We start from the raw sequence: 20,567 nt of genomic DNA, 5'->3' as shown, positions 1-20,567 counted from the left end.
ATTGTTGAAACCCTATTTGGCATTGCATCAATATGTTTGAAAGAAATGCAATGTAAAAGTATTGGCAGACCAACTTTGAATTAAACTAGGCAACCTTTACACAGTTACTCAATTATGTACACCTTTGGTGTAATCACCAAAACAGTCAACAATTAGTTTGGATTTCGACGGACTTTTATAACCGTTACAGGGAATGAAATCCCTCGTCTATTTATTACCTTCCAATCTTTATATGACATTTGGTCTACCAACGAATTTGAGTTGGCAGACCGAGCTAATCCTTGAATGAGGGTTGATCTGGAATGCTACTTGAAAATTTGTCCAAGTCTGACTTGAAAGATGCTAACGGATAAAAGACACACAAACGAAGCCAATATAAAACAATCTGTCTACTTGTACCAAATTTCAGGAGTTAAGGTCTCATGATAAAGAAAGCACTCAAATGATTCATGGCCTTGCTTAACGATCGATATTTGAAGGTCTGAAAGATCTCCATTTGAGCCCTTAATCATACTTAAATCATTTACTTAAATCTGCATCACAAGCATTACGCGATGACGACAAGGAAGACCTGGCATTGAGAAACACGTCTGTCTGTACTAAGTTGCCTCTGCTTTTTTGATATTAATAGGTTAATTTAATTTGATTACTGTAGTGCCCCGCTTCGGCTACAGCAAACTTCTGGAGTTTCTGGAACTGGAAATGAGCTGTTGTTAGGGTTCCCGCATCAATGTTTCAGAGGGCAACGCTGGATTCCTTTTTCATTTCAGCTGGTCGTCCAGTAATGTCATTAGGAAGTGTTATCTTAGGGCTCATCTAAATTGTCTTGAACTTGATCTTGAAAATCGATTGGAGGCAACAATATACACTTGAGCACACGTAAGTAGGTTTGAATTCTATCAAAAGAGGTGATTACCGACAAATGAGTATCTATCTCCTTGTGTCCCCACCCAGATTCCTTTTCGTCTAGTTCAATTATTTGCCCCTAAACTTAAACAATATCCGTGAAGACCTCACCACTCATTGGACCCGTCATCCCACCAAAATAGGTCAGACCCTCACGTGTCTACAAAAGGGATGTTTAAAGGTGGTCAAGGTTGATTGATGTGGAGGTAAAATTAAAATCCGAGTTTGTACGAAATTGTGACCATGAGTAATGGTCTAACTTGTTTCCAAGTAGATTTCAAGATTCTCTAAATTTGTGCAAACATTCGAGACCATTGTCATGGTGGCAATACAATACAATGAAACATGCAATTATAACAGCAACTTTTCAAGTAATACCTTTTCACTAAACTCGGACCGAATTCGAGAAACAAATCTCGACTCAATCAATATCAGGGATGAACTTCAGATGGCAAGAAACATCCGTGGGATCCTCTTGGGTGTGCATGATATCTGGTAGTTGTCTTGGGTGTTGTAGCATCTGTTCAAATATGGGGACGTGCTTCATCACGATCAGACGCCTTGGCCGACGAACAATCATTAATGCATTAAGTGGCGTTACTCGCTGGATTTTAATTCCCACCTGGAGGAATTACCCACCAAAGCTTACCCGGTTGAGGTAGTGTAGTTCTCATTACCCTCTACCTAACCCACTTCAAAAAGATACTGTTCTAGTGATTTTGTAAGCGTAGTTAAGATGTGGGCCAAATGCCAAATGGAAGTTTTTTGATGTCAAGAATTGAGAGAAACAAGTCCTAGATCCTGCTATATTGTACAATGTTCTAGGAAACATGGCGCAACCCAGAGACTCCTTTGTCTCGTTTCATTGAAAACTTTTAACGTTCGCTATTCTCATTAGGATTTTCCCAGACTCGGTGAAATTGGCGCTCAAATGAACTCAATTCTGGCAGGAGGCTCAATGCTCGTGTTTTTGACACAAATAGCTCTTGACAAGATCCCATTTGAGGAGGTTGCAGACTGCCAAGATTTGAATCATTGGAGTATACCAAGCAATGTAACCTAATAGAGAACAAATCGACGAGCATGTTTTAATCCACAGATCAGGCACACGGAATACACCTCTCTTTCAATAATTGTACATAGACTAGATGAATAAATGCAAATCCACAGGGATTAGGTTATGACCACGGCTTTATGAACGACGGGTCCATTTTTGCCCTCGCGCAGGGCTGGCCATAAATAGGTCTTGATTAGATCGGAATGTGGCAACGCTGTGTGGAAGCGGACATGGAGGTCAGATTGGAAGCTTCGGGAGTCGTACTCAATCACGTACTGAGGCATCTAGAAATGAGATAGTAATGTAGCAAAAAATGCCTGTTTAGTGTTAGTTAACTCAACATTGTTGTTGCTCTTTTTTAGGTGTTCAAGACTTCAACCGCTCGCTACAATATCTTTTGGTCCTTATCCCTGAAGCATAACAATTGAGATGCCGGAAAACTAAAAACTGGGCATTGCCTGTAGATGTGAATTGGCACATCTTGACGATATCAAGCAGATGCAAAAACGAAAATGTGTTCAAAGTACAGCAAAAAAAAATGTCAGTGACACCACAACTTTTGGATTTAAGTCAAAGCAGGGTTGAAATTTGGCATTTTTTCAGGGTAAAACAAATTCGAAGGGGTGACTTATAAGTTCTAGGAGTGTGAACCTTTTTTTTCAAAACGTATTGTTCATTATGGTTGGGTTGAAAAATTCTCTCATCAATTTCACTTTTGTTGTTGGATCACTTATGACAGAACAATTATTTTTTAAACTAAAACACAAAATCAAATATGACTTTCAACACAACCAGAAGATGGGTTGCGGAACAGAAAGGCATTCAAAGTCTGGTGAGTTTTAATAACGTTCAAACCAAGCGTTGATTTCGCTTTTGCACTTACGCCACTAAACAAGCAAGCAAAAGTGTGCAGAATAACTACTCGTTTGCGATTGAGAGGGAATTTAGAATTGTTCCCGATGTTCTATCTAAAGTGGAGTATTTTTGACTCAGTTCAGTGGTAAGCCTATTAGCAGCCTGGAAAGTATTCCTGTGGAATGTTGGAGCATTTCTAGTTTTTACCATTTAACAAATGCACTCAGAGCCTTTATTGACATTGGAAAATTCCGTTGCTTTAGGGGTATATTTCTTCCCTTTTGAACTGCACTTTGCTGATATTGCTATTGACATGACACATTCAAATTTGAGTAATGTTACTGATACTACAAATCTTCTTTAAAACTGATCTTTTATGAAATTGTGGTTGCATTGTGTCAAATACTTGAGCAATGGGTTCTGAGATATATAAAGTTCAGATAACAAAGAAAGAAAAGTGTTTTTATGTAATAGAGCTGCAAGACATGTTTCAAAAATCAAAATCAGGATATCTTCAAGGTGTTGGAAAATTGTACTTTAAAAAAAGTGAAACAGGTTTTATAAAATGAGTACGTAAGTCAACATTTTCAACGTTTTACATCAAAGCTCCTCCTCTATGTTTTCATTATGTCTAAACATGTCAAAAGATCGTGTAAGATAGCAAGGTCGTCATACGGACTCATTTGATTAAAAGGAAACCAATTATGAGATGTGCCAAATTTACCTGGTTGACTAGACCCCACGAGATCCTGACGCAGTTTTCCACGTATTTGGCCAGTCCTTGACACGACTTCAGGCACGGGTAATCGTACAGGGTGGCCCATAATTGAGTGGTGACTTCCTGTCAAGAAAAAACAGACGCTTTAGATTTTCCAGGACGAGTAGGCTTGTCTAGCTAATGAGCAAAAACTGCCGAGCCTAGAGCGCTTTTTAAAGACTCATCACGCCCTCAACGGTGCTACCTCCTTTCACATTTGTGATTTATGGGCGTTGAGGGGGTTATTTAGTACGCGGACTTTCATCTTCATTTGTGCAGAGGCTCCCAATAAGAAGTGACCTTGCCAAATTATTGGTTGATCATTGTTGAAAAAAGAAACATCTTGAATGAGATCGCTCAAGGTTGACTTGGAATTAGCAGCCGAAAAACGGTGTCATCGACAAAAACAGTCATCATGACTTCGATATTTCCGAATTATTTCTCTTGATTCCTTTCCTGCCACTGGAAACGTAAGATTGTGCTTTTTGATTGAAACAAGAGTGTCCAATTGGATCAGACCATATTGATTGCCTTGACTTTTGGACTTCAGTTAAGATGCAAGCTCGATCAAAAGCCTTCGTTTTTGAACATATAAAGTCCTCTCTGAAATCAATGTAAAAAAATCGATAAATGCACTCAAGTGAATCAAGTTTCATCAGTAAGAAATAACAACCAAGCCTTGAGTCATCCTGCATAGTTTTTCTAATCAATTCGACGCATGCTGGATGACGTTTTATCTCAAGTTTAACAGTCGGACACCCATGATCACAATGAAATGATTCGGCTCGCCCACCAGATACTACGATTCCAAAGACTCATTCCCATTATTTATTGGTCCTCTTTCTCTTAGAACAATTTTCCTGGACGCTCATTGTTTTCTCACGAGATATCAATCTGTTGCCTGGCTTGGCATTTTTATCCCATTCAACAGACTCAAGGTCATGTACAACTCACTCAAACTCAGTGTTACACCATGTTTGTGCGGTTTGCTGCTGCTCTAAAATCGTCGAATCCCGTTTTAAGGGAGCTGTTTTAGGACTGTTTTGAAATTGGACTTGGTAATTAAAGAGTGGCGTGCATTTTGAGGATATAGGTAATGTACGGGACGAGAGTTCAAGGCTGATTCAGTTTAGGACGGACGGAACCTGTGAAGATGGCTGAAAATCACCGTCGAGGATGGCGATCATAAAATAATCGGGAAGAATTCGCCACCAAAAGTGCCCTATCATGACTTGTAATTGTAGGTCTAGCAAATTGTGTGCCATTCACCAGATTCTTGTCCTGAATAAACATTTCTTGCACTGCTAGCCCTCAAATTCAAGGGTGTCATCCTCAGTGATTCCGTTTTATGGGTACCAAACACGAAAAAACTTCACTTCAAGTTTCTGGAATCAACACTAAAAATGGAGGGACTTTTTTTCCGCCCGTCATTTTAGCCAGGGTTCACTTTTGAATTGTGCTACGTTTTTTTGAGAAGCGGAAAAAGGAAGAAGACATAAGATCGTCAACGTCGTGATGACGGACGAAGATTTGTCTCCAGACACATATCAAACCAAGATCGAATCCAAAATTGGTCACAGCTACGTTTCCAACCCTGGACAAATGCTTTAACATCTCTTCTTTGTTAACTTTTAGCATCTATTCAAAGAATAAAGTCACGTTCTAAAATTACCACACCAATTTTGTGGCGAGGAACGACTGCCAAAATCATTTTTAGCACAGAGGTATTGCGCATGTATGAGATGTTGATTAGGGTATGGGGAATCTTCAAGATTGTCAAAGTTGAGACAAGTCAAGGGCTAATATAGAAATAATCGCGATAATCGAGCACCGACACCGGATATCAACACTGAGCCAGCAGTCTTTTTTTCTCAATTTGGCTTCTTCAGGAATTATCTCTAAAATTAAGGAATGATGTACGAAAATACAGTACCCTATTTTGCCTCCTACAAGGTATTAACATAAGTTTCCCAGTGACATTTAGCTGAGGCATTCTATTTTGGATCTCCATACAAAGTAGAATGTATGTAATAGTTGTCCAAAACAAAGCTTCGTCAGATGTCTTCCCAGTTTCTGAGATCTTTGTCGGCATTCAATGGGTATAAAAATGTAGCTAAAAGGAAACTCAATTTTCCCCCATGGGGTTTCAGATAATCTCTTTGGTTCGTGCTTACAACTGCTGGTCCAATTTGACTCGGGAATCGCGGTAGCTTTTTCTTCAGAATGAAATAATTAATTAAAACAAGGTTCATGATAAGAAAAGTACGGTCGAGAGTGTCTTTTGTCATGAAACCATTTGCAGCATGAGAAGAAACTCCAATTTCCAACATTTGCAACCCAGAAAAAAAACGGAATCAAACTGATTGGACCCCAAGAAACCGATTCCAAGAAATCGCAATAAAATAATCTTGTTAGTGAAATTGAGATGAGAACTCAATGGAAAAGTGCACGTGAGCCAAAACCCAATTAAGAATCGGAAACGCTTTGACAGGAGGCTACGTGAACCGCACCAAACCAAGATGTACATGTAGAAGAAAATCGTGATAACATGGACGTACATGGAGTAAAGCGAAGTTCTCTTGCAAAAACACTGTTGGAGCTCAATTCATAACATTCTTGAATGTCTCGAAAGATATTTGAGTTTAAAAAAAATTATGGGACTAAACAGGCGTCAATCGAGTTGAGCCACATTTTCGTCAATCAAAAATTGGTAATGGACTACACCTTTGGAATCAAAATAAGGCATCGGCCTAAATAACTCACAGCAATAGAGGCAGAAAACATTAAGATTTTCAGAATTAAAACGAACACATCTCTTTGCATTGTGCGACTACGTGAATGGCTGAAACAAGAAGAATGAGCCAATCCTTTTTGATTGGGCTCCCCTCCATCCAATTCCGACGTTCTTAATGACGAAACTGAAAGAACACTACCCATCCATTGGACGTGCAACCAGACCATCACCCAAAACTAAACCTCCGTTTATCCAAGGATGACTTCACCACTGGACAGCGACGGGGGTGGGGGAAAATGAGTAATACCAATTCCAATCATACAAATGCAATTCTCCTGACATGAATTGACTCAATTATAGCCTCAGAAAGCATTAGCCAGTTTTAATATCAATCGAACGTCTGTGTCAAAAGTTATGAGCATTTGCAGCTCGGACCAGGGAGGGCGCAAATTGAGTGTGCTAGCACCACGTTGGTAAGATCTTACCAATTGTAGGATTGTCCATTATTCGAATTGTCAACGCTCGATGTCTCTGTACTTTACCTCTACCTTCCATCTCATTCTTCGACTTTCCATGTCCCTCAGCTGACCAATAAAGCTCACTTGTTCTCTGACTTGCAAATTGGAAACGTCTCCCTCAATTCGTGTTCTCCCTTCTTTCCGGATACAACATGGCGCAGTCGGTAGGATACGAACCTACGCTCCCAAAGGGTGCTAAGCAAACCATTTTCTGCCCACGTCGTACTGAATTTCAGGACCTCATTGCTTTTGACGCAGACATCCGATTGAGGTCAAAATTGGCGCACGCTTTCTGAGCTAACTAAAATTATATATGTGTGAAGGAAAATCAATTCGGTTCATCTGTATAAAAGTTACGTTTCCCCCACCCTACCGTCTCTGTCCAGTGATGACGTCGTCCTTGGTTTATTGGAAGAAAGTTTGCTATGGGAATCAAACGGGAGTTAGGATCAAACCAAAGGTAAGCTTCTTTTTCCAAATGTCGAATCTAAGGTCAATTGCGCCTTTATCCGCTCAATTTGATCGCAGCTTAGACAACTAATTTCACAGGCATGAAAACTACGATTGCGGTTTTCATTGTACAAGAAGGGTTAGGTAGTTCATAGATGATTAGAAAAACCAACGTCACTTATGCATGCAAAACGGTGGTGGTGCGAGCTTGAGCGACCTCACTTGTATTGCCACGACATGCTTCCAGACATCACGAAGCCTCTTGCTTTTTTTATTGCTTGGCGTCGATCTTTGAAGTCTCAGGTGTGTGGTTGTTACTATTCTTAACCGAGCAAGGGACATAAAGTTCATCATTCCCGGTCTGAAATCCTCCCTCAATAGGTAACAATAACAACTACAATTAACCTCACCAAAGAGGCCGAGTCACTTCCAATGAGATTTGCCTGAGAAGTGCAATATTCATGCAACATCATTTCATATCATGAGAACTGCTTCCGCAGAATCGGAACGACAAAACAAAATCGAAACTTGGGGCAGCATTCTCAGATCGTATTCTACAAATATCAAAGTCCTAACAATAGATTGATCAACTTATATGGTGAATACTCGTGCGTCACTCGTTAATGAATCAGCTTTAGAAGACAGCGAATCACGGATTGCTAGATAGATGGCTTCAAATTGGCCTACTTTGACAGGCGAGGCTATGAGTTCATTTTCAAGGTAGATGAATGAAGCAAGAAACTTAAATCATTGAAACTAAAGGCCTATCCTTCTTACACCATTTAGTAGTTGTAAAGTGACTTGTTTTGAAGTGTTATTGTCAAAAGCTTATGAAACCAACTAAGGGAAGTGAAGATTCAAATTTCATGTGGCCATCACTTCATAACTTCGGTTGCGTCTCCTTAGTACTCTAAACTGAGTTTAGAGCTCAACCTTGATAAAGATAACTTTATTGGCAACGATTTTTGGTCGAATTAGCGTTAATTTTGGATGACAAACAATAGTCAGGAGAAACGAAATATTCGCTTTCCGTCCCAAGTCCTTAACTCAAGCTGTCCATGAGCGAACTCACCTCAATATTTTTGTTTAAGTCAAAGAACTCGCTGGCTCTTCGCATATAGTTATTGATGGACGACTCCATGTCTCGAGCAGCCAATAGATTGGCTCTCTGGTTGTGGGTGGAACCCGGGTGGAAGAACGTGATATTGGTGGAGGTGGGAGACGGATTTGAAGCAGATGGGGAAGTAGGCGGAAGTTGAAGAATTCGCCGGAGTTGCTCGCGCATTTTCTCTAAAGTTTGGGTTGCCGACCGGAATGATAACTGAAATCGAATTCAAAATATTCAAGGTGATTTGCAAATATGGGCTTGCAAAAAATGGCAATTTGCCAATGTTGACGTTCTCAGAGTCCATTGCTGGCCTCTCGACCTTTGGATACTTTAGGCTGATCTACAAATATGCCGGCAATTGCATCCTAGAACAACGCCAAACCAAGTCGCTCAATTTCAAATATTTTCGAATGAGCCCGATTCGTTGTGCAGTTGTGAAGGGGCTTTTCCGCCTTGCGACCATAACATACCACAACCACTGAGAACAGCAGCTTGCTTTTAAGCTCATTGGCATCCACCAATTCTGGGATGCTATCCAAATCGTCCAACGTATCTAATCGGGCCATGGAGTAGAGATCCCCGAATTTTCGCACCAACCCCGCTGGACGTCGATCTCCGTTATGCACGTCGTAAACGATCGACTCCGATACCACAGACTGGACATCCGTAAATCTGGTCATAAAGCAAGGAGAATAAAATATTTGCAAATGTGGTGAAATAACACAGTTTCTCACCTGTCCAGAGTGTGGTCGGTTTCCAGTCTTTTGATAAGAATCTTCGCCTCCCGGAGTTCATTGGACATGGCAGCCATTTCCGTTCGAAGTCGCTTCAATTCCATGGATTCCTCCAACAACGACGACGACCGATCTCTGCTGGGGGATTCCCGATTATTGCATTTAAGGCCGTGAAAACGCCCATTGTTGTTCAGGTCACATTTCCCACACCGACTACTCAAGTCACCTGAAGAGACCAATCAAAGCATGAGAACCTGTCAGACCATATCAAGCCAAAAAGGAGTCAGTCACCCACCTATCGAAACCGATTTGACCATGCCGAGCGAGTTTGGGCCGCCCAAATGGAATTCCTTTTTGTACTTGCGACTCCTCTGGGACCGAGTGAAGACACCCCCAGCCGAACTGGCAACACTGCTGGTCAATGAGGATTCAGGGATGCCACTGCTCATGACCGAAGCCGAACCTCCGCTCCCTACGAAAACGATGGATTTTTGGCTCCCATTAGAGATAATGATGTCCTCGTTGCAATCGGAATCCGGTGGAGATGCCGTGCACGAGGAATTCGAACTGATCCCGGAGGAAGAGGCGTGAATCTCATTGACCCTCGTTGGAGTATGGGATGATACATCTGGGCGTGTGGACTGCAGGGTGCTCTCGGATATGGGGCGTAAATTCTCGGTTGAAATGGCCGTCAGCAAATTGTGCTTGCTTCCCGATCGTACTGAGGAATAAGAAGGTGGCTTGAAATGAGAAACCTTTGAGGCGGTTCTTTTTTATATAAACAACGAATGAGTCAATGAATGTACCCGATGTCACTCTGTCACGAGGACATTGAAAGGTCAATCAAAGTTGTTGGGTATTCAAAGTGGGAGGAACACAAAGGCATTCTTCCTCCTCTTTCATAGTGCACAGGAATTAACTCCATACATCTGATTTGGCTGGCTCTAGCGCCAATCCTCCCAAATGACTTGTCAAACTCAATCCATGCTTAAGGTTGTCGGCTTTAAACACTTGAAATCCATTCCAAGCAATTCATCCCATGCGGGTATAAATAACTTCATGGCGGACTTTGCGGTTTACAAGTGCTCAACCCCCACTGATTGTGCTGACTCATCCTCACATTCTGAGCAAATCTGAAGGTGGAGTAAAGGAGATGAATTGCCATAATTTCAAACTCCGATTCGTGCCAATTCATATTGATTAGTTCTTCACACTTGAATAAAAGAAGACTGTTTCTACGGCTATATACAGACCAGCCATGATTTTGTCTGTTTAAGGAATGGATTTGAGAAACACCATTCAGCTACGTAAAAAGATAGTTTTTGTATTTTCCGCGTAGACAATGCAAATTCGTTCAGTCAACAAATTTGGTGTTTCACGACAAAAGAAAAAAATGGTGCGCAAGTGTTTTCCGACCCCGTAAATTTAGGCCAGGGTGTTTAAATAATGCTTATTGCTTGAAAAATGGTGTACCAGCCCTACACTCCACCCAAATCCTTACAAGCTACACTTTCCGTGGCGTCAGCCTCAAAATCGTTTAATTTAGTATCTGCGCATTCCTTCACCATTTATCTGACATTACCGCTTTCGATGGGGAAAATCATTTCGGAGATTAAAAAGGCACACCAAATTCCTACCAACCTGACAAAGTGGATAATTAATCGCTCATTTCCAGTTTCTTTCCCATTTGTTTGAATCAACTGATAACTTGTCCATTTGAAATGGACCTCAAACTCAAAATGATTCCAACATTGCCAAATCTTGCACAACCAAAGCAATCGAGATAAAGGAGTCGGAAGATACTTAAAAGTCGTTTTGCACGAATTTCCCCACATATGGCGAGAGTAATCCGGGGAGGAGACGGATTCGTCACTTTGGGGGAAGGTGATAATCTACCTAATCCTCTGGATTCCAGAACCTCCTCGTACGTACTGTACATAACTTCTGTTGTTGTCGACGCTGTTATATCCCCTGTCACTTCCACTGGCAATGCAACGTCTCAACTTGTGTGGATCCGAGTTCATTTCCGCAAGTAGGCACATTGTTCGAGTACTTATGCGCTTCCAAAATGCTCGAAGACTTCAACGAGCATCATTTTGAAAATGATCTTCCATACCCTCCTCCACATAATCATCATTAGCTACTGTGGTCTAGTATTTGACTTCGACTGGAATAAACCATCAGCATCATGAACATGAATAGTCCATCAAAATCGACAAATAGAGGTACAAGGACCAACGAAATGCGAAATGATTTTCAATCTCGTTAAAAGTTTGATCCAGAATCTTAATGCTTTATAGACACAATTCAAAAACGAGGACTGGACGTGGTTTGGAAGCGACATTTACTTCTGAATAAAAGGTCAAATAAACGATTCAACTAAAATAGTACTTTTGCCTGTTCTTCTCATTTTGTTACATGCTCATTTAAGTCTTTCAAACCGGGATCCATGGCAACTTTGTGTTCAGAGTTGGGTGATATAAACACTTTATTGTGCGTCTTAAAATATGTTTTCCGTTCCTTGATCCATGGACCCAGATTGTCTAAATCTCTATACTTGCCTAATTACTTCAGAACGAGCAAAATATCCTGGAATTTGTCACTTTTTGTGTGGGAATCAGGGCTATCAAGAGGCATGAAGAATATTTCTTTAAAATTTGAAACTTAATGTTTTCCTCCATTTCAAAACCGGTTCAAACAATAAAAAGATCAGGTCAAAAGCGAGAAATGTTGTAACATCAATGTCTGCTCTGAATCTTATGATATTGAGATACAAATGCGCAACCCTGTATGATGATCTACGTCGACAACGAATGTGATGTCATAAAGAAATATTGAGTGCCCTTATGAGGATCCTTTTCAGTTCAGGATGTTTCCATAGTTTGAAAATGAATTACACCCCAACCAGGCAACAAGATCGATTGAAAAAAGAAACAGAGCCTGTTCTCGGAATGTTGTCATACTGGGAACTGCTCTTTACGCTAAATTACCCAATTATATCATCATAAATCAGCAGCCCGTCAAATCCACAACTGGCGCTTGAAAAAGGCTTGAAAATTGATCCCTTAAGAATATGTATTCCGACAGCACCACCATTTCCAGGACCTGAAAATTGATGTTTCCTCGATAAAATCCGGAAGAAGCCTTCGCCGCTTCCAAACTGACATTAGAAAAAGCGAGTCTGCCCCTTTAAGGGTCACTCTTAGAAATAATGGCTGGCTTTCAAGACAAGGTCGTTGGTTGCCTTTGCCTTACAACTAGTATAACTGACATCAAGCCATGCAAATGAAGACTTGCCATTAACAAAAGGTACCAAACGCTTCATGCATAATCAATCCAAACTATCTGGTTCAACCTTTGAACTGACAAGTGTTGCGAGAATGAAATATTGGCAACTTAATTTATGTCGGAGGTGACGCAATTTATGCGTTTAATGGTTGTGGCGTATCATGAAAGAAACGGGGATCAAGATGCTGCCGAGTCAGTGTCCTCCTAAGTGTCCGTAACAAGGTGTTGTTGCTTGTTCTCAAGATCTTCAAGTGCCAGGGGTAGGTAGATCCAATGAGATTCCAGCCAAGAAGAGTGGAGAAGAAAAGATTTATGAAGAACGAAGCAAATCACCTCGAATACACGCTCATTAAGACTGGAAGCTCAGCTCAAAATGACAACTTAACCTTCACTGATGGGAGTCGCTCAACCAGGTACATACGACGTACATATCCATTGTACTGAGTTCGTAGATAAAGTTTGAGGGAAAAACGCCAAGAGCCTACAGATCGTCATACCTGATCGTTGAAGGAAGCTGTAGCGAGCATCCTTGGAGATGAATGGAGAATTGCCCGACATCATCACGGCCGAGTCCGTGTCCGAGTGGTAGCCCGAGTAATCACTGTTCGAGTCCTCCTCATCCATAGGATTGCCGGACGGGCACTTGCGGACATCCTCATGCACTTCGCGCATCAAATCCAATACCTGAAACCATTTAAAATGCATCTTTTTAGGTACGAGGTACATGGATGGCCTAAGTCAAAAGAGAACGAAGAGGAACTGATTGCCAGGGGGATATGTGCAGGTCTATTGAAAAAGTGAGTGGTCGACGCAAAGGAAGCCGAGGAGAAAGGGCAATGCTCAGACGCCAAACACGTGTATTATGCAACTAATGTGGGTTGTTGGAGGGTTTGCGGACAGTCATCGGTTGGAGCGGAAACTTTGACGAATGGTTCTTTTGTTTCAATTTACTTTGAAGAGAAATGGGCGAGTGATTCATATTCAAAAATTCAGTCACATTTGGCCAGAACTTTCTCTTGGGGAGCTAAGTTGTTAGCAATACAACCAAGACTTGGATGTTCATTTTTGCTCACTTTTGGCTACACATTGTACTTTCTCTCTTATCGCTCTATACGACCAACTGATGACTGATAGAAACCATCGAACTCGGCAACAGTTGCGGGATTGAGCTTAATTGACCGAAATGAAACAATTGACAGTTGCCTAGTCTTTGGAGATCTCGGTGATCCCAGTTGTCTGTCTTTGGGAGTTGGACGCTTTAATTACAAGCTTTTTGTCTAATGAATACCCATCCAAAGCGCTACACCCATTTATGACGTACGTAGATCAATGTGGTCTGAATTTCTGCCCAAGGTGAGTGGATTCAAGTCAATGTTTGAAGGATAACTCTGACAAATTTCCCCTTAGAAAAACCACCAAGTGATCAATCAGGAATCTGGTTGTGATCATCTCCAATGCTCGCTTGCTGAAGCTTCTGGAAACCTGAATGCTTGCATAAACGCCGAATCTCGAAGTCGAGGTCGATGAAATCGCCAATATTCTCGGGACGAAAAGAACTCTTATTTTCTCTCAATTTCCCTCCCCCCCCCTATTCCAACCCCAGATCTCCTTGGCAAAACCACATGATTGTCGTGGCATGATCAATTCCAAAACTTCTGGAGATCACTGACAGTTTCTGGATTGTAGGACAAGGGTTGTCTTCTTGTAAGATTCCCGCTCATTGAGAGACCGCGACAGATTTATTGGAGCGAAGCTAGTCGCCAATGGCAGGCCAAGCATGGTTCTGTTACTCGTCATTGGAGATTGAAGATTTCCCTGAGAAGCCCTCCAAGCTTGGACACACTTCATCAGAAGCCAATCACATCATCCATGGCTTGAAAAGTACGCCTCAGAACCCTTGATCGAATTAGCGAAAGTGATTATTATTTTCATGACGAACAGTTTTCACGTCTCCTTAAGTCAACTCGTATCCAATAAGCCACCTTTGGTGGGTAGTAACTTCATAGAGCCAGTAGACGATGACTTTCCGAGTTCTAATTACAGAGATCGCATCAAAAGACCCGAGCGTAAGAGACCGTTAAGCAAACCTTAATGACAAGTTTGAGTTTGCACATAATCGATTTTCAATCTGACGACCAATCTGACGAGAGATTCCAATTTTTTCACTGCCAAGGAATAGTCCGACCTGCTATATTAGAGACTAAAGGATGTTCTGGAATGATGGTTTGACATCTTAATTGAATCCTATCCATCAGTTTGGAGCCCAAGTTTCCGACACTGTCACAACCCCGCACGCTTCCGATGCGTCGATGATCCGGCTCCAACGAGTGGTTCACATGTGGGCACTTGTTTGTTGGAAACCAATCAAAGTTGCTCGGAACGACACAACAACTCAATTGATTGCCAATTGGGCCACAAAAATGAGCAAGCAATTACATTCCAAGGACCCATACCAGGTCTAATCGGATACCAAAAGCCGCTTTATTTTTAAGCGTGCCACGGAGGCGATGAAGAACATTCATTAATGACGTTATTGGAATCTGAAATATCCCTATTGCATGGTACTTGAGGTGTCCTGGAGGGCAAGATGAGCAACCATTTCAAACCTAATTACATCCTGATTCCGTGATAATGAACGCTATTCTTAAAATTAGGAAGGCATGGCTGGCTGGCTGATGGTGGTTATGTATGGAATTGCTCCAAGAGGAAATATTCCCTGACATACTATATATTTAGTCACCTTGGCAATTAAAATACCATCAAATTAGACTCCAGTGTGACATGACATTGGTCATACCTTGGTTGGTACGTATAATGAATGTCTTTGTATCCATAAAGACGCTGAAGTTAACTACGAGCAATACCTAGAGATTGCAATTTCTCTCAAATGAGGTGGGGGAGGGCGTCCTTCAAGGGGCCATAGGAGATCCATCGAGATAAGCCTATTTGACGTGGAATGTATAAACTGTGCTTTTGATCTTGAACTTGATATTGAATGCTCGTCGAATGCTTCTCCTTCTTCATGTGCTTTATCAGTGGGTAGAGCGATTTCAACTCCGGAGCGATCTATTTTTGCTGTCGTTCAATGGCATCTTTTTGTTTGGAAACATGTGTGTTGGCCTAAGTGTATTGTTCTGTGAGGATGATCATAAATAATTCTTTTGAAAAGATTGTCATCTTACCCACCAATGCCTCACCATTGTCGGTTATGCTTTTGATAACAAACTTTGAGGACCGATAAAATTATGCCTTTATCATCCTCTTCATCTACTACTTTGTCGTTCATAATTAAATCCAGTGCATCAGAGACTCAAGCTTGATGCATTTACTACTTTTTCGAGACTCTCAAGCATATAGTGAACAAAATGATATCTACAATATTTCGTTGAATGACGAAATAAACGTATGGACAAGCCCTAAAAAAATTGGCGAGCAATACATTCCATCAATCTGGAGTTTGTTTGAGCACTGATGATGGTCTCTTGCTTGCTCCATTGTAAGCGTCTGATTGAATTAATTTGGTCCATTTCCGGACGAAAACAAATACGTCATTCTGGCGGAAAGAGTTGTGCTGAAAGAAATTGCACACCCTGCTGTGACAAATCAAGACGTGCGCAAGGTCTGCCTTCACCAGCGAGAATATCTTTGTGGACAAGATGTTTATGGTCTCTTTTCCAAGATTAATCACATGAGACAGTTTGGAACGAATCCCTCATGGGTGAGATGTCTGCTATGAACTCGGCATGAGAAAATCTGGTGTCGATTGCCTCTATGCCCAGGTGAACGGGAGGCTTTATGGTTGTAATGTGTCAGATCATTCCGAAATTCATTGTTGGTCTATTTGCACAGTCTTGCGGGTCTCTAAACCCCTTTATTATCACGACAAGTCAGTTGAAAAGAAAATCCTTGAACATTCATTCTGACGGGTCTATTCGAAACCATTCAAACAACTTGGATTCCACTCATATTTTCCCATTTGAGAGCATTACTCCACAAAACTTGTAATCTGTTTTATCATTTGAATGCATTTTGGTCCTAAATTCGTACATCGATCAAATGCCAACACCTTAAAGATTTTTGTTGCATCATTGGAAAATTGGCACTCCTGACGACGAGTCGTTCTTTTCGGTTCAATATTTAGAGTCATTTGCTTGCTACTGGAATTGGGGAGAATAAAAAGCCCACGAGAATTCTGGTTAGTATGAGGTTCTTTGAAATCATTCAGAGTAGAAAGGAGGCAATTTCGGTATTCATGAGTTTGGTAGTCAGAAACGGCGAGAAATGCAGATTGCTATAATTTCTGTAACAATGCGAAAATTCTGAGACGAATCTCCTTTATGTGAAGGTCCCCTCCGTGCACAAATTCACAGCAAGGCAGTATTTTATTGTACATGGCCTTGATCATGAATTTGAAGCTCGCGTTTTCGTCGCCGAAAAAATGGAGCAAATGTAAAAAAACATGGCTCTTGTGCATTATTGCACATCGACTCAAGCCCAAAACTACTCGAGCCTAACATCCAAAAGAATCTTGATATCTCCTCCAGATTCATTTGATAGTCATTCTCAATATCTGAGGTCATTGCTTTATCTACATGTTCTGTCGGATTGGTTCAGCTTTGTTATAAATTTGGAGTCTAAAGATGTTACGGTGAATGTATTGTGCAAACCAATTCTGAGATTGTCCAGATCATTCATGCTTTAAAGTGCATGGTAAAGATGAATAAAAACTGTATCGCTTTGCCATGAAAACGTCCTTTTTATCATCTGATGACATCTTCGGAGAAAAAAGGTACTTTACTAGTCGCGATCGTTATGCAGCAATTAAGATTAATTGTCGAATAATTAGTTTAAGAATGGCAATTGCTCGCGGGAAGGGAGGCAGAATGAAATGTGAACTATTTCAAAGGAATTGCTTAAAATATGAAATAGAAGATTCTCCAAGTAAAGCTCAAAACTGTTAAAAATACTGCCTTTAACTTTTGCCCAATAAAGATGACCAAGGAGAAGGGCTAATCGTCAACGGAGTTACAAAGGGAGTTGGTATTGTCAAAATGTATTTCTCAATTACGTAACTCTTACATGACGTTTTGAACTTGGGAATTAATCATGACTTTTAGGATTGGGATGGATGGATGATAAGGACGCCAATGAGTACGTCATTAGGTTCCCTTGGTTTAACCATCAACCAATCAAGCTCCACGTGATTTGACATAAAAATGTCAAAAAAGAACTTGAAACCTGTGGTCGATTATGTCAAGGTCCTTTACATGTACCTACATGTCTTGGCTCATCTGTGTACAAGCGATTGACATCCTGAGGATATTAATTCAATCTCCATCTGACTCATGTCATCATGTTAAGACAGTTGTTCAGCTGTGATTGATTCGCTTGACCATTTGAAACAGATAATGGTTTGTAGACCTCGTGGTCTCCCCCAAATCCTCCAAGTTGCGTAAGGAGAATTCGAACAAATTCTTCTTCCACCCACTCTCATTTCATTAGATGACATTGATGGATTAACCACAGGCCTGACATCATGCCATCACTCAAACTCACTGTACATAAGAATCAAAGCAGTAGCCGATCTGAGCACCACCGTTACTATTAACTAAAGCGCTTCATAACTATGCCACATACCTTTGTACGTTTTCTTTTTGAGTATTAGATGAGGAAATATTTGTCATCACTCAATATTCTTGCTACTCTTGCACCAATAACTGACCGAAAGGGTGGACAGTTTCTTCGTGGAACTAAACAGAACGACTGGAGGTGCAATAAGTTATTACAGAGCGCTTTAGATCGCAACCCACGAGATTCGGTATCACTTGGGGATCATGTTATCCGACACGAGTTTAAATCCCAATAACTGTCCAAAAGCAATCAGAAAAGAAGGTGGGGCCATTTCTTTAGCTTGCTTACCTGTTGGCAACCTTTTTGGAATCTCATGAGAACTGGAGCCACGCTTGGGTTTCGGCCACAACCCAATGAGGTTAACAGGCGTTTGTCCTTCCTTAACTGCGTAAACTGGAACATGACTTCCTTGTCCAATTCGATCCTCCTTTGCAGAATCCCAAGCAGCACCTCCAAACTATGATTCTCCAGGGTGGGTTCCATCACATTCAAGAGGCTCTTATTCTTGATCAATCGCTCTTGGATCTCGTCCATCTTGAGTGAAAGTTGTCGCTGATGAGATTGGGCAACGGGGGGAACCTTGGAAGGACTCTTTCCCGTCGAGGCCAGGTTCTCAAGTTTGACTAGGGCTTCCGTGTAGCTCTTCTGGACCCTCTCGAATTCTAGTCTAAGGGCGTCATGAAGGCTTTGGATCGATTGGTCCGAAGTGCCAACCATGCCATGTTGCCCAAGGCCCTCGATGGCTCGAGTCAGGGCCTTTCGTCGTTCAGCCACCACACGTTTGATTCTGGGTTCGGCCGAGGTCAGGACCAATAGAAGGCGTTTACAAGTGGACACCCAAGGCCCGCACATTTCCATCCGGACAGGGGCTGAAGTGGGCGGGTTGGTATCGTCTTTGCAGGCAAAGAACCGAACGATCTGCCAGACCACGCACTCGGGTGAGAAGCGATCATCCAATCTACCGGCCACCAAGATGCTCATGGTTCCATTAGCGGAGACGAGATACAATTTGGCATAAATAGCTTCCAAGATTGGCATGGACCCGGGCATGGCTTCTAAGAATCGATCGATTGGCAACTCATTCACGATTTGCCTAAATGTGCCCTGAGAGACCCGTCTGATGAATGCTGCTGCCTCGCGATGATCGCCCTTCTCGTACAGTAAGAGAATGCGTTGTCTTGCCAATTTGGGTGACATATCTGCTATGGTCAGAGATGCCAATCGCTTGTTTAAAGCGTGAATTTGCCTCATATCCTCGTGCTCATACCGCAATCGTTGTATTTCTCGCTTGTCAGGGTTGAAATGGCCGCTTCCATATGCTGACATGTGATTGAGTGGTCGGGATCCGAGAACTCGATTGGGCGTGAGGTGGGTGCCGCGAGAAGGGGCGTGGTGGGCCACGGACTGAGGCGGGGATGGGAAGGTGGAAACAGGCACTGGCTTGGGGTTAAAGGTGGCGGATACGAACGAGGGTTTGGGCGGAATCGATGATGTTGGTGGAGGTGTTGGTGGGGAACGGGTTGAGCTGGGCATATTTAGGATCCCCTTTTTCGGTTGAAGCCCAAGGTCATTGTCGAAATAGCTGCCCATCCGGTGTTGTTGATGATGATGCATGATTTTGGTTTTCAAAGTTCACTTCCAGATTGAGAGCTTACTCATTCACTTCTGTCCACTGTCATTGTCAAGCACCGACTGAATTGCCTCCCCTTCGAAGAAGAAGTTTAGCCGGGGCGACGCTCCTTATTTCGCCGTTTGGGTCTTCTTAACTCGTCGAAATTGCTTGCGAAAGGACCCGTGCTCCTCCTTACTCAACGTTGAAGAGATGCGTCAACCTTGCGTCAAAACTTAGGTGTGGGCTTTTGGAATACAATGAATGAAAAATTCAATGGACAAATCATAGCATGACAAATCATGGATCAAATGTTTCTGCACGATTCATGACCCCTATTTACCTTGTTTCAAGAGTGAACCTAAACGTTATTCCAAAACACATAAAAAACAAACCTGTTCTACATTCTATTGTGATTAGGTTTATCAATTACATTTTAGTCCTCAAAAATACTTCAACTTTAACCGTCAATAGTATTTTGATCATTCTATGCGTTGATACTAGTGCTGGGGCGAGTCCGAACTCGAGCCCGAGTGCCCTCGAGACTTTTTCTTGATTTTGGGCAAATTGGCCGACTTTTAGAAAGGACTCGAATCCGGACTCGTCAAAAAAAGATTATTCACTTTTTCTAAAAAAAAAATATCAAGTCGAGTCTTTTTATTATCTTATGAATCTAGTAGAAGTCTCGAGTCTTTTGCCGGGCCCGAGTCCGGGAAAAAGTCAAAAAGTCAAAGGACTCGCCCCAGCACTAGCAAATATCATAGATACTGTATCAAGCTAGGTTATCATATCAAACACTCTAATGGTAAATGCCCATTAATTCGACATCATTTTGAGTTCATTTGGTATATGTAAAGCATGTGTTTGGACAGAGAACTGCCATTAATTGCCATTCCAATCTATTCCGAGAGTGAAATCCA

The 20,567-nt window shown here is 41.7% G+C and overlaps 1 protein-coding gene across 1 annotated transcript; it reads right to left on the bottom strand.

Annotated features, from left to right (window-relative positions):
• Positions 1-1,980: 1,980 nt before the first annotated feature.
• LOC131893653 (uncharacterized) lies at positions 1,981-20,027 on the bottom strand. Its single transcript, XM_059243755.1, has 8 exons — positions 18,327-20,027; positions 12,905-13,091; positions 9,415-9,840; positions 9,120-9,345; positions 8,856-9,057; positions 8,350-8,598; positions 3,543-3,659; positions 1,981-2,247 (listed from the first exon to the last, which is right to left on the bottom strand). The coding sequence occupies exons 1-8, from the start codon at positions 19,650-19,652 to the stop codon at positions 2,080-2,082; spliced, it is 2,901 nt and encodes a 966-aa protein (XP_059099738.1). The 5' UTR covers positions 19,653-20,027; the 3' UTR covers positions 1,981-2,079.
• Between the last annotated feature and the right edge of the window lie 540 nt (positions 20,028-20,567).

This window comes from Tigriopus californicus, chromosome 2, assembly GCF_007210705.1.
Source record: "Tigriopus californicus strain San Diego chromosome 2, Tcal_SD_v2.1, whole genome shotgun sequence".
In the NCBI taxonomy this organism is placed as follows: domain Eukaryota; kingdom Metazoa; phylum Arthropoda; class Copepoda; order Harpacticoida; family Harpacticidae; genus Tigriopus; species Tigriopus californicus.
The sequence above is the reverse complement of the archived record's forward strand: the minus strand, read 5'-3'. Positions and strand labels throughout refer to the sequence as shown.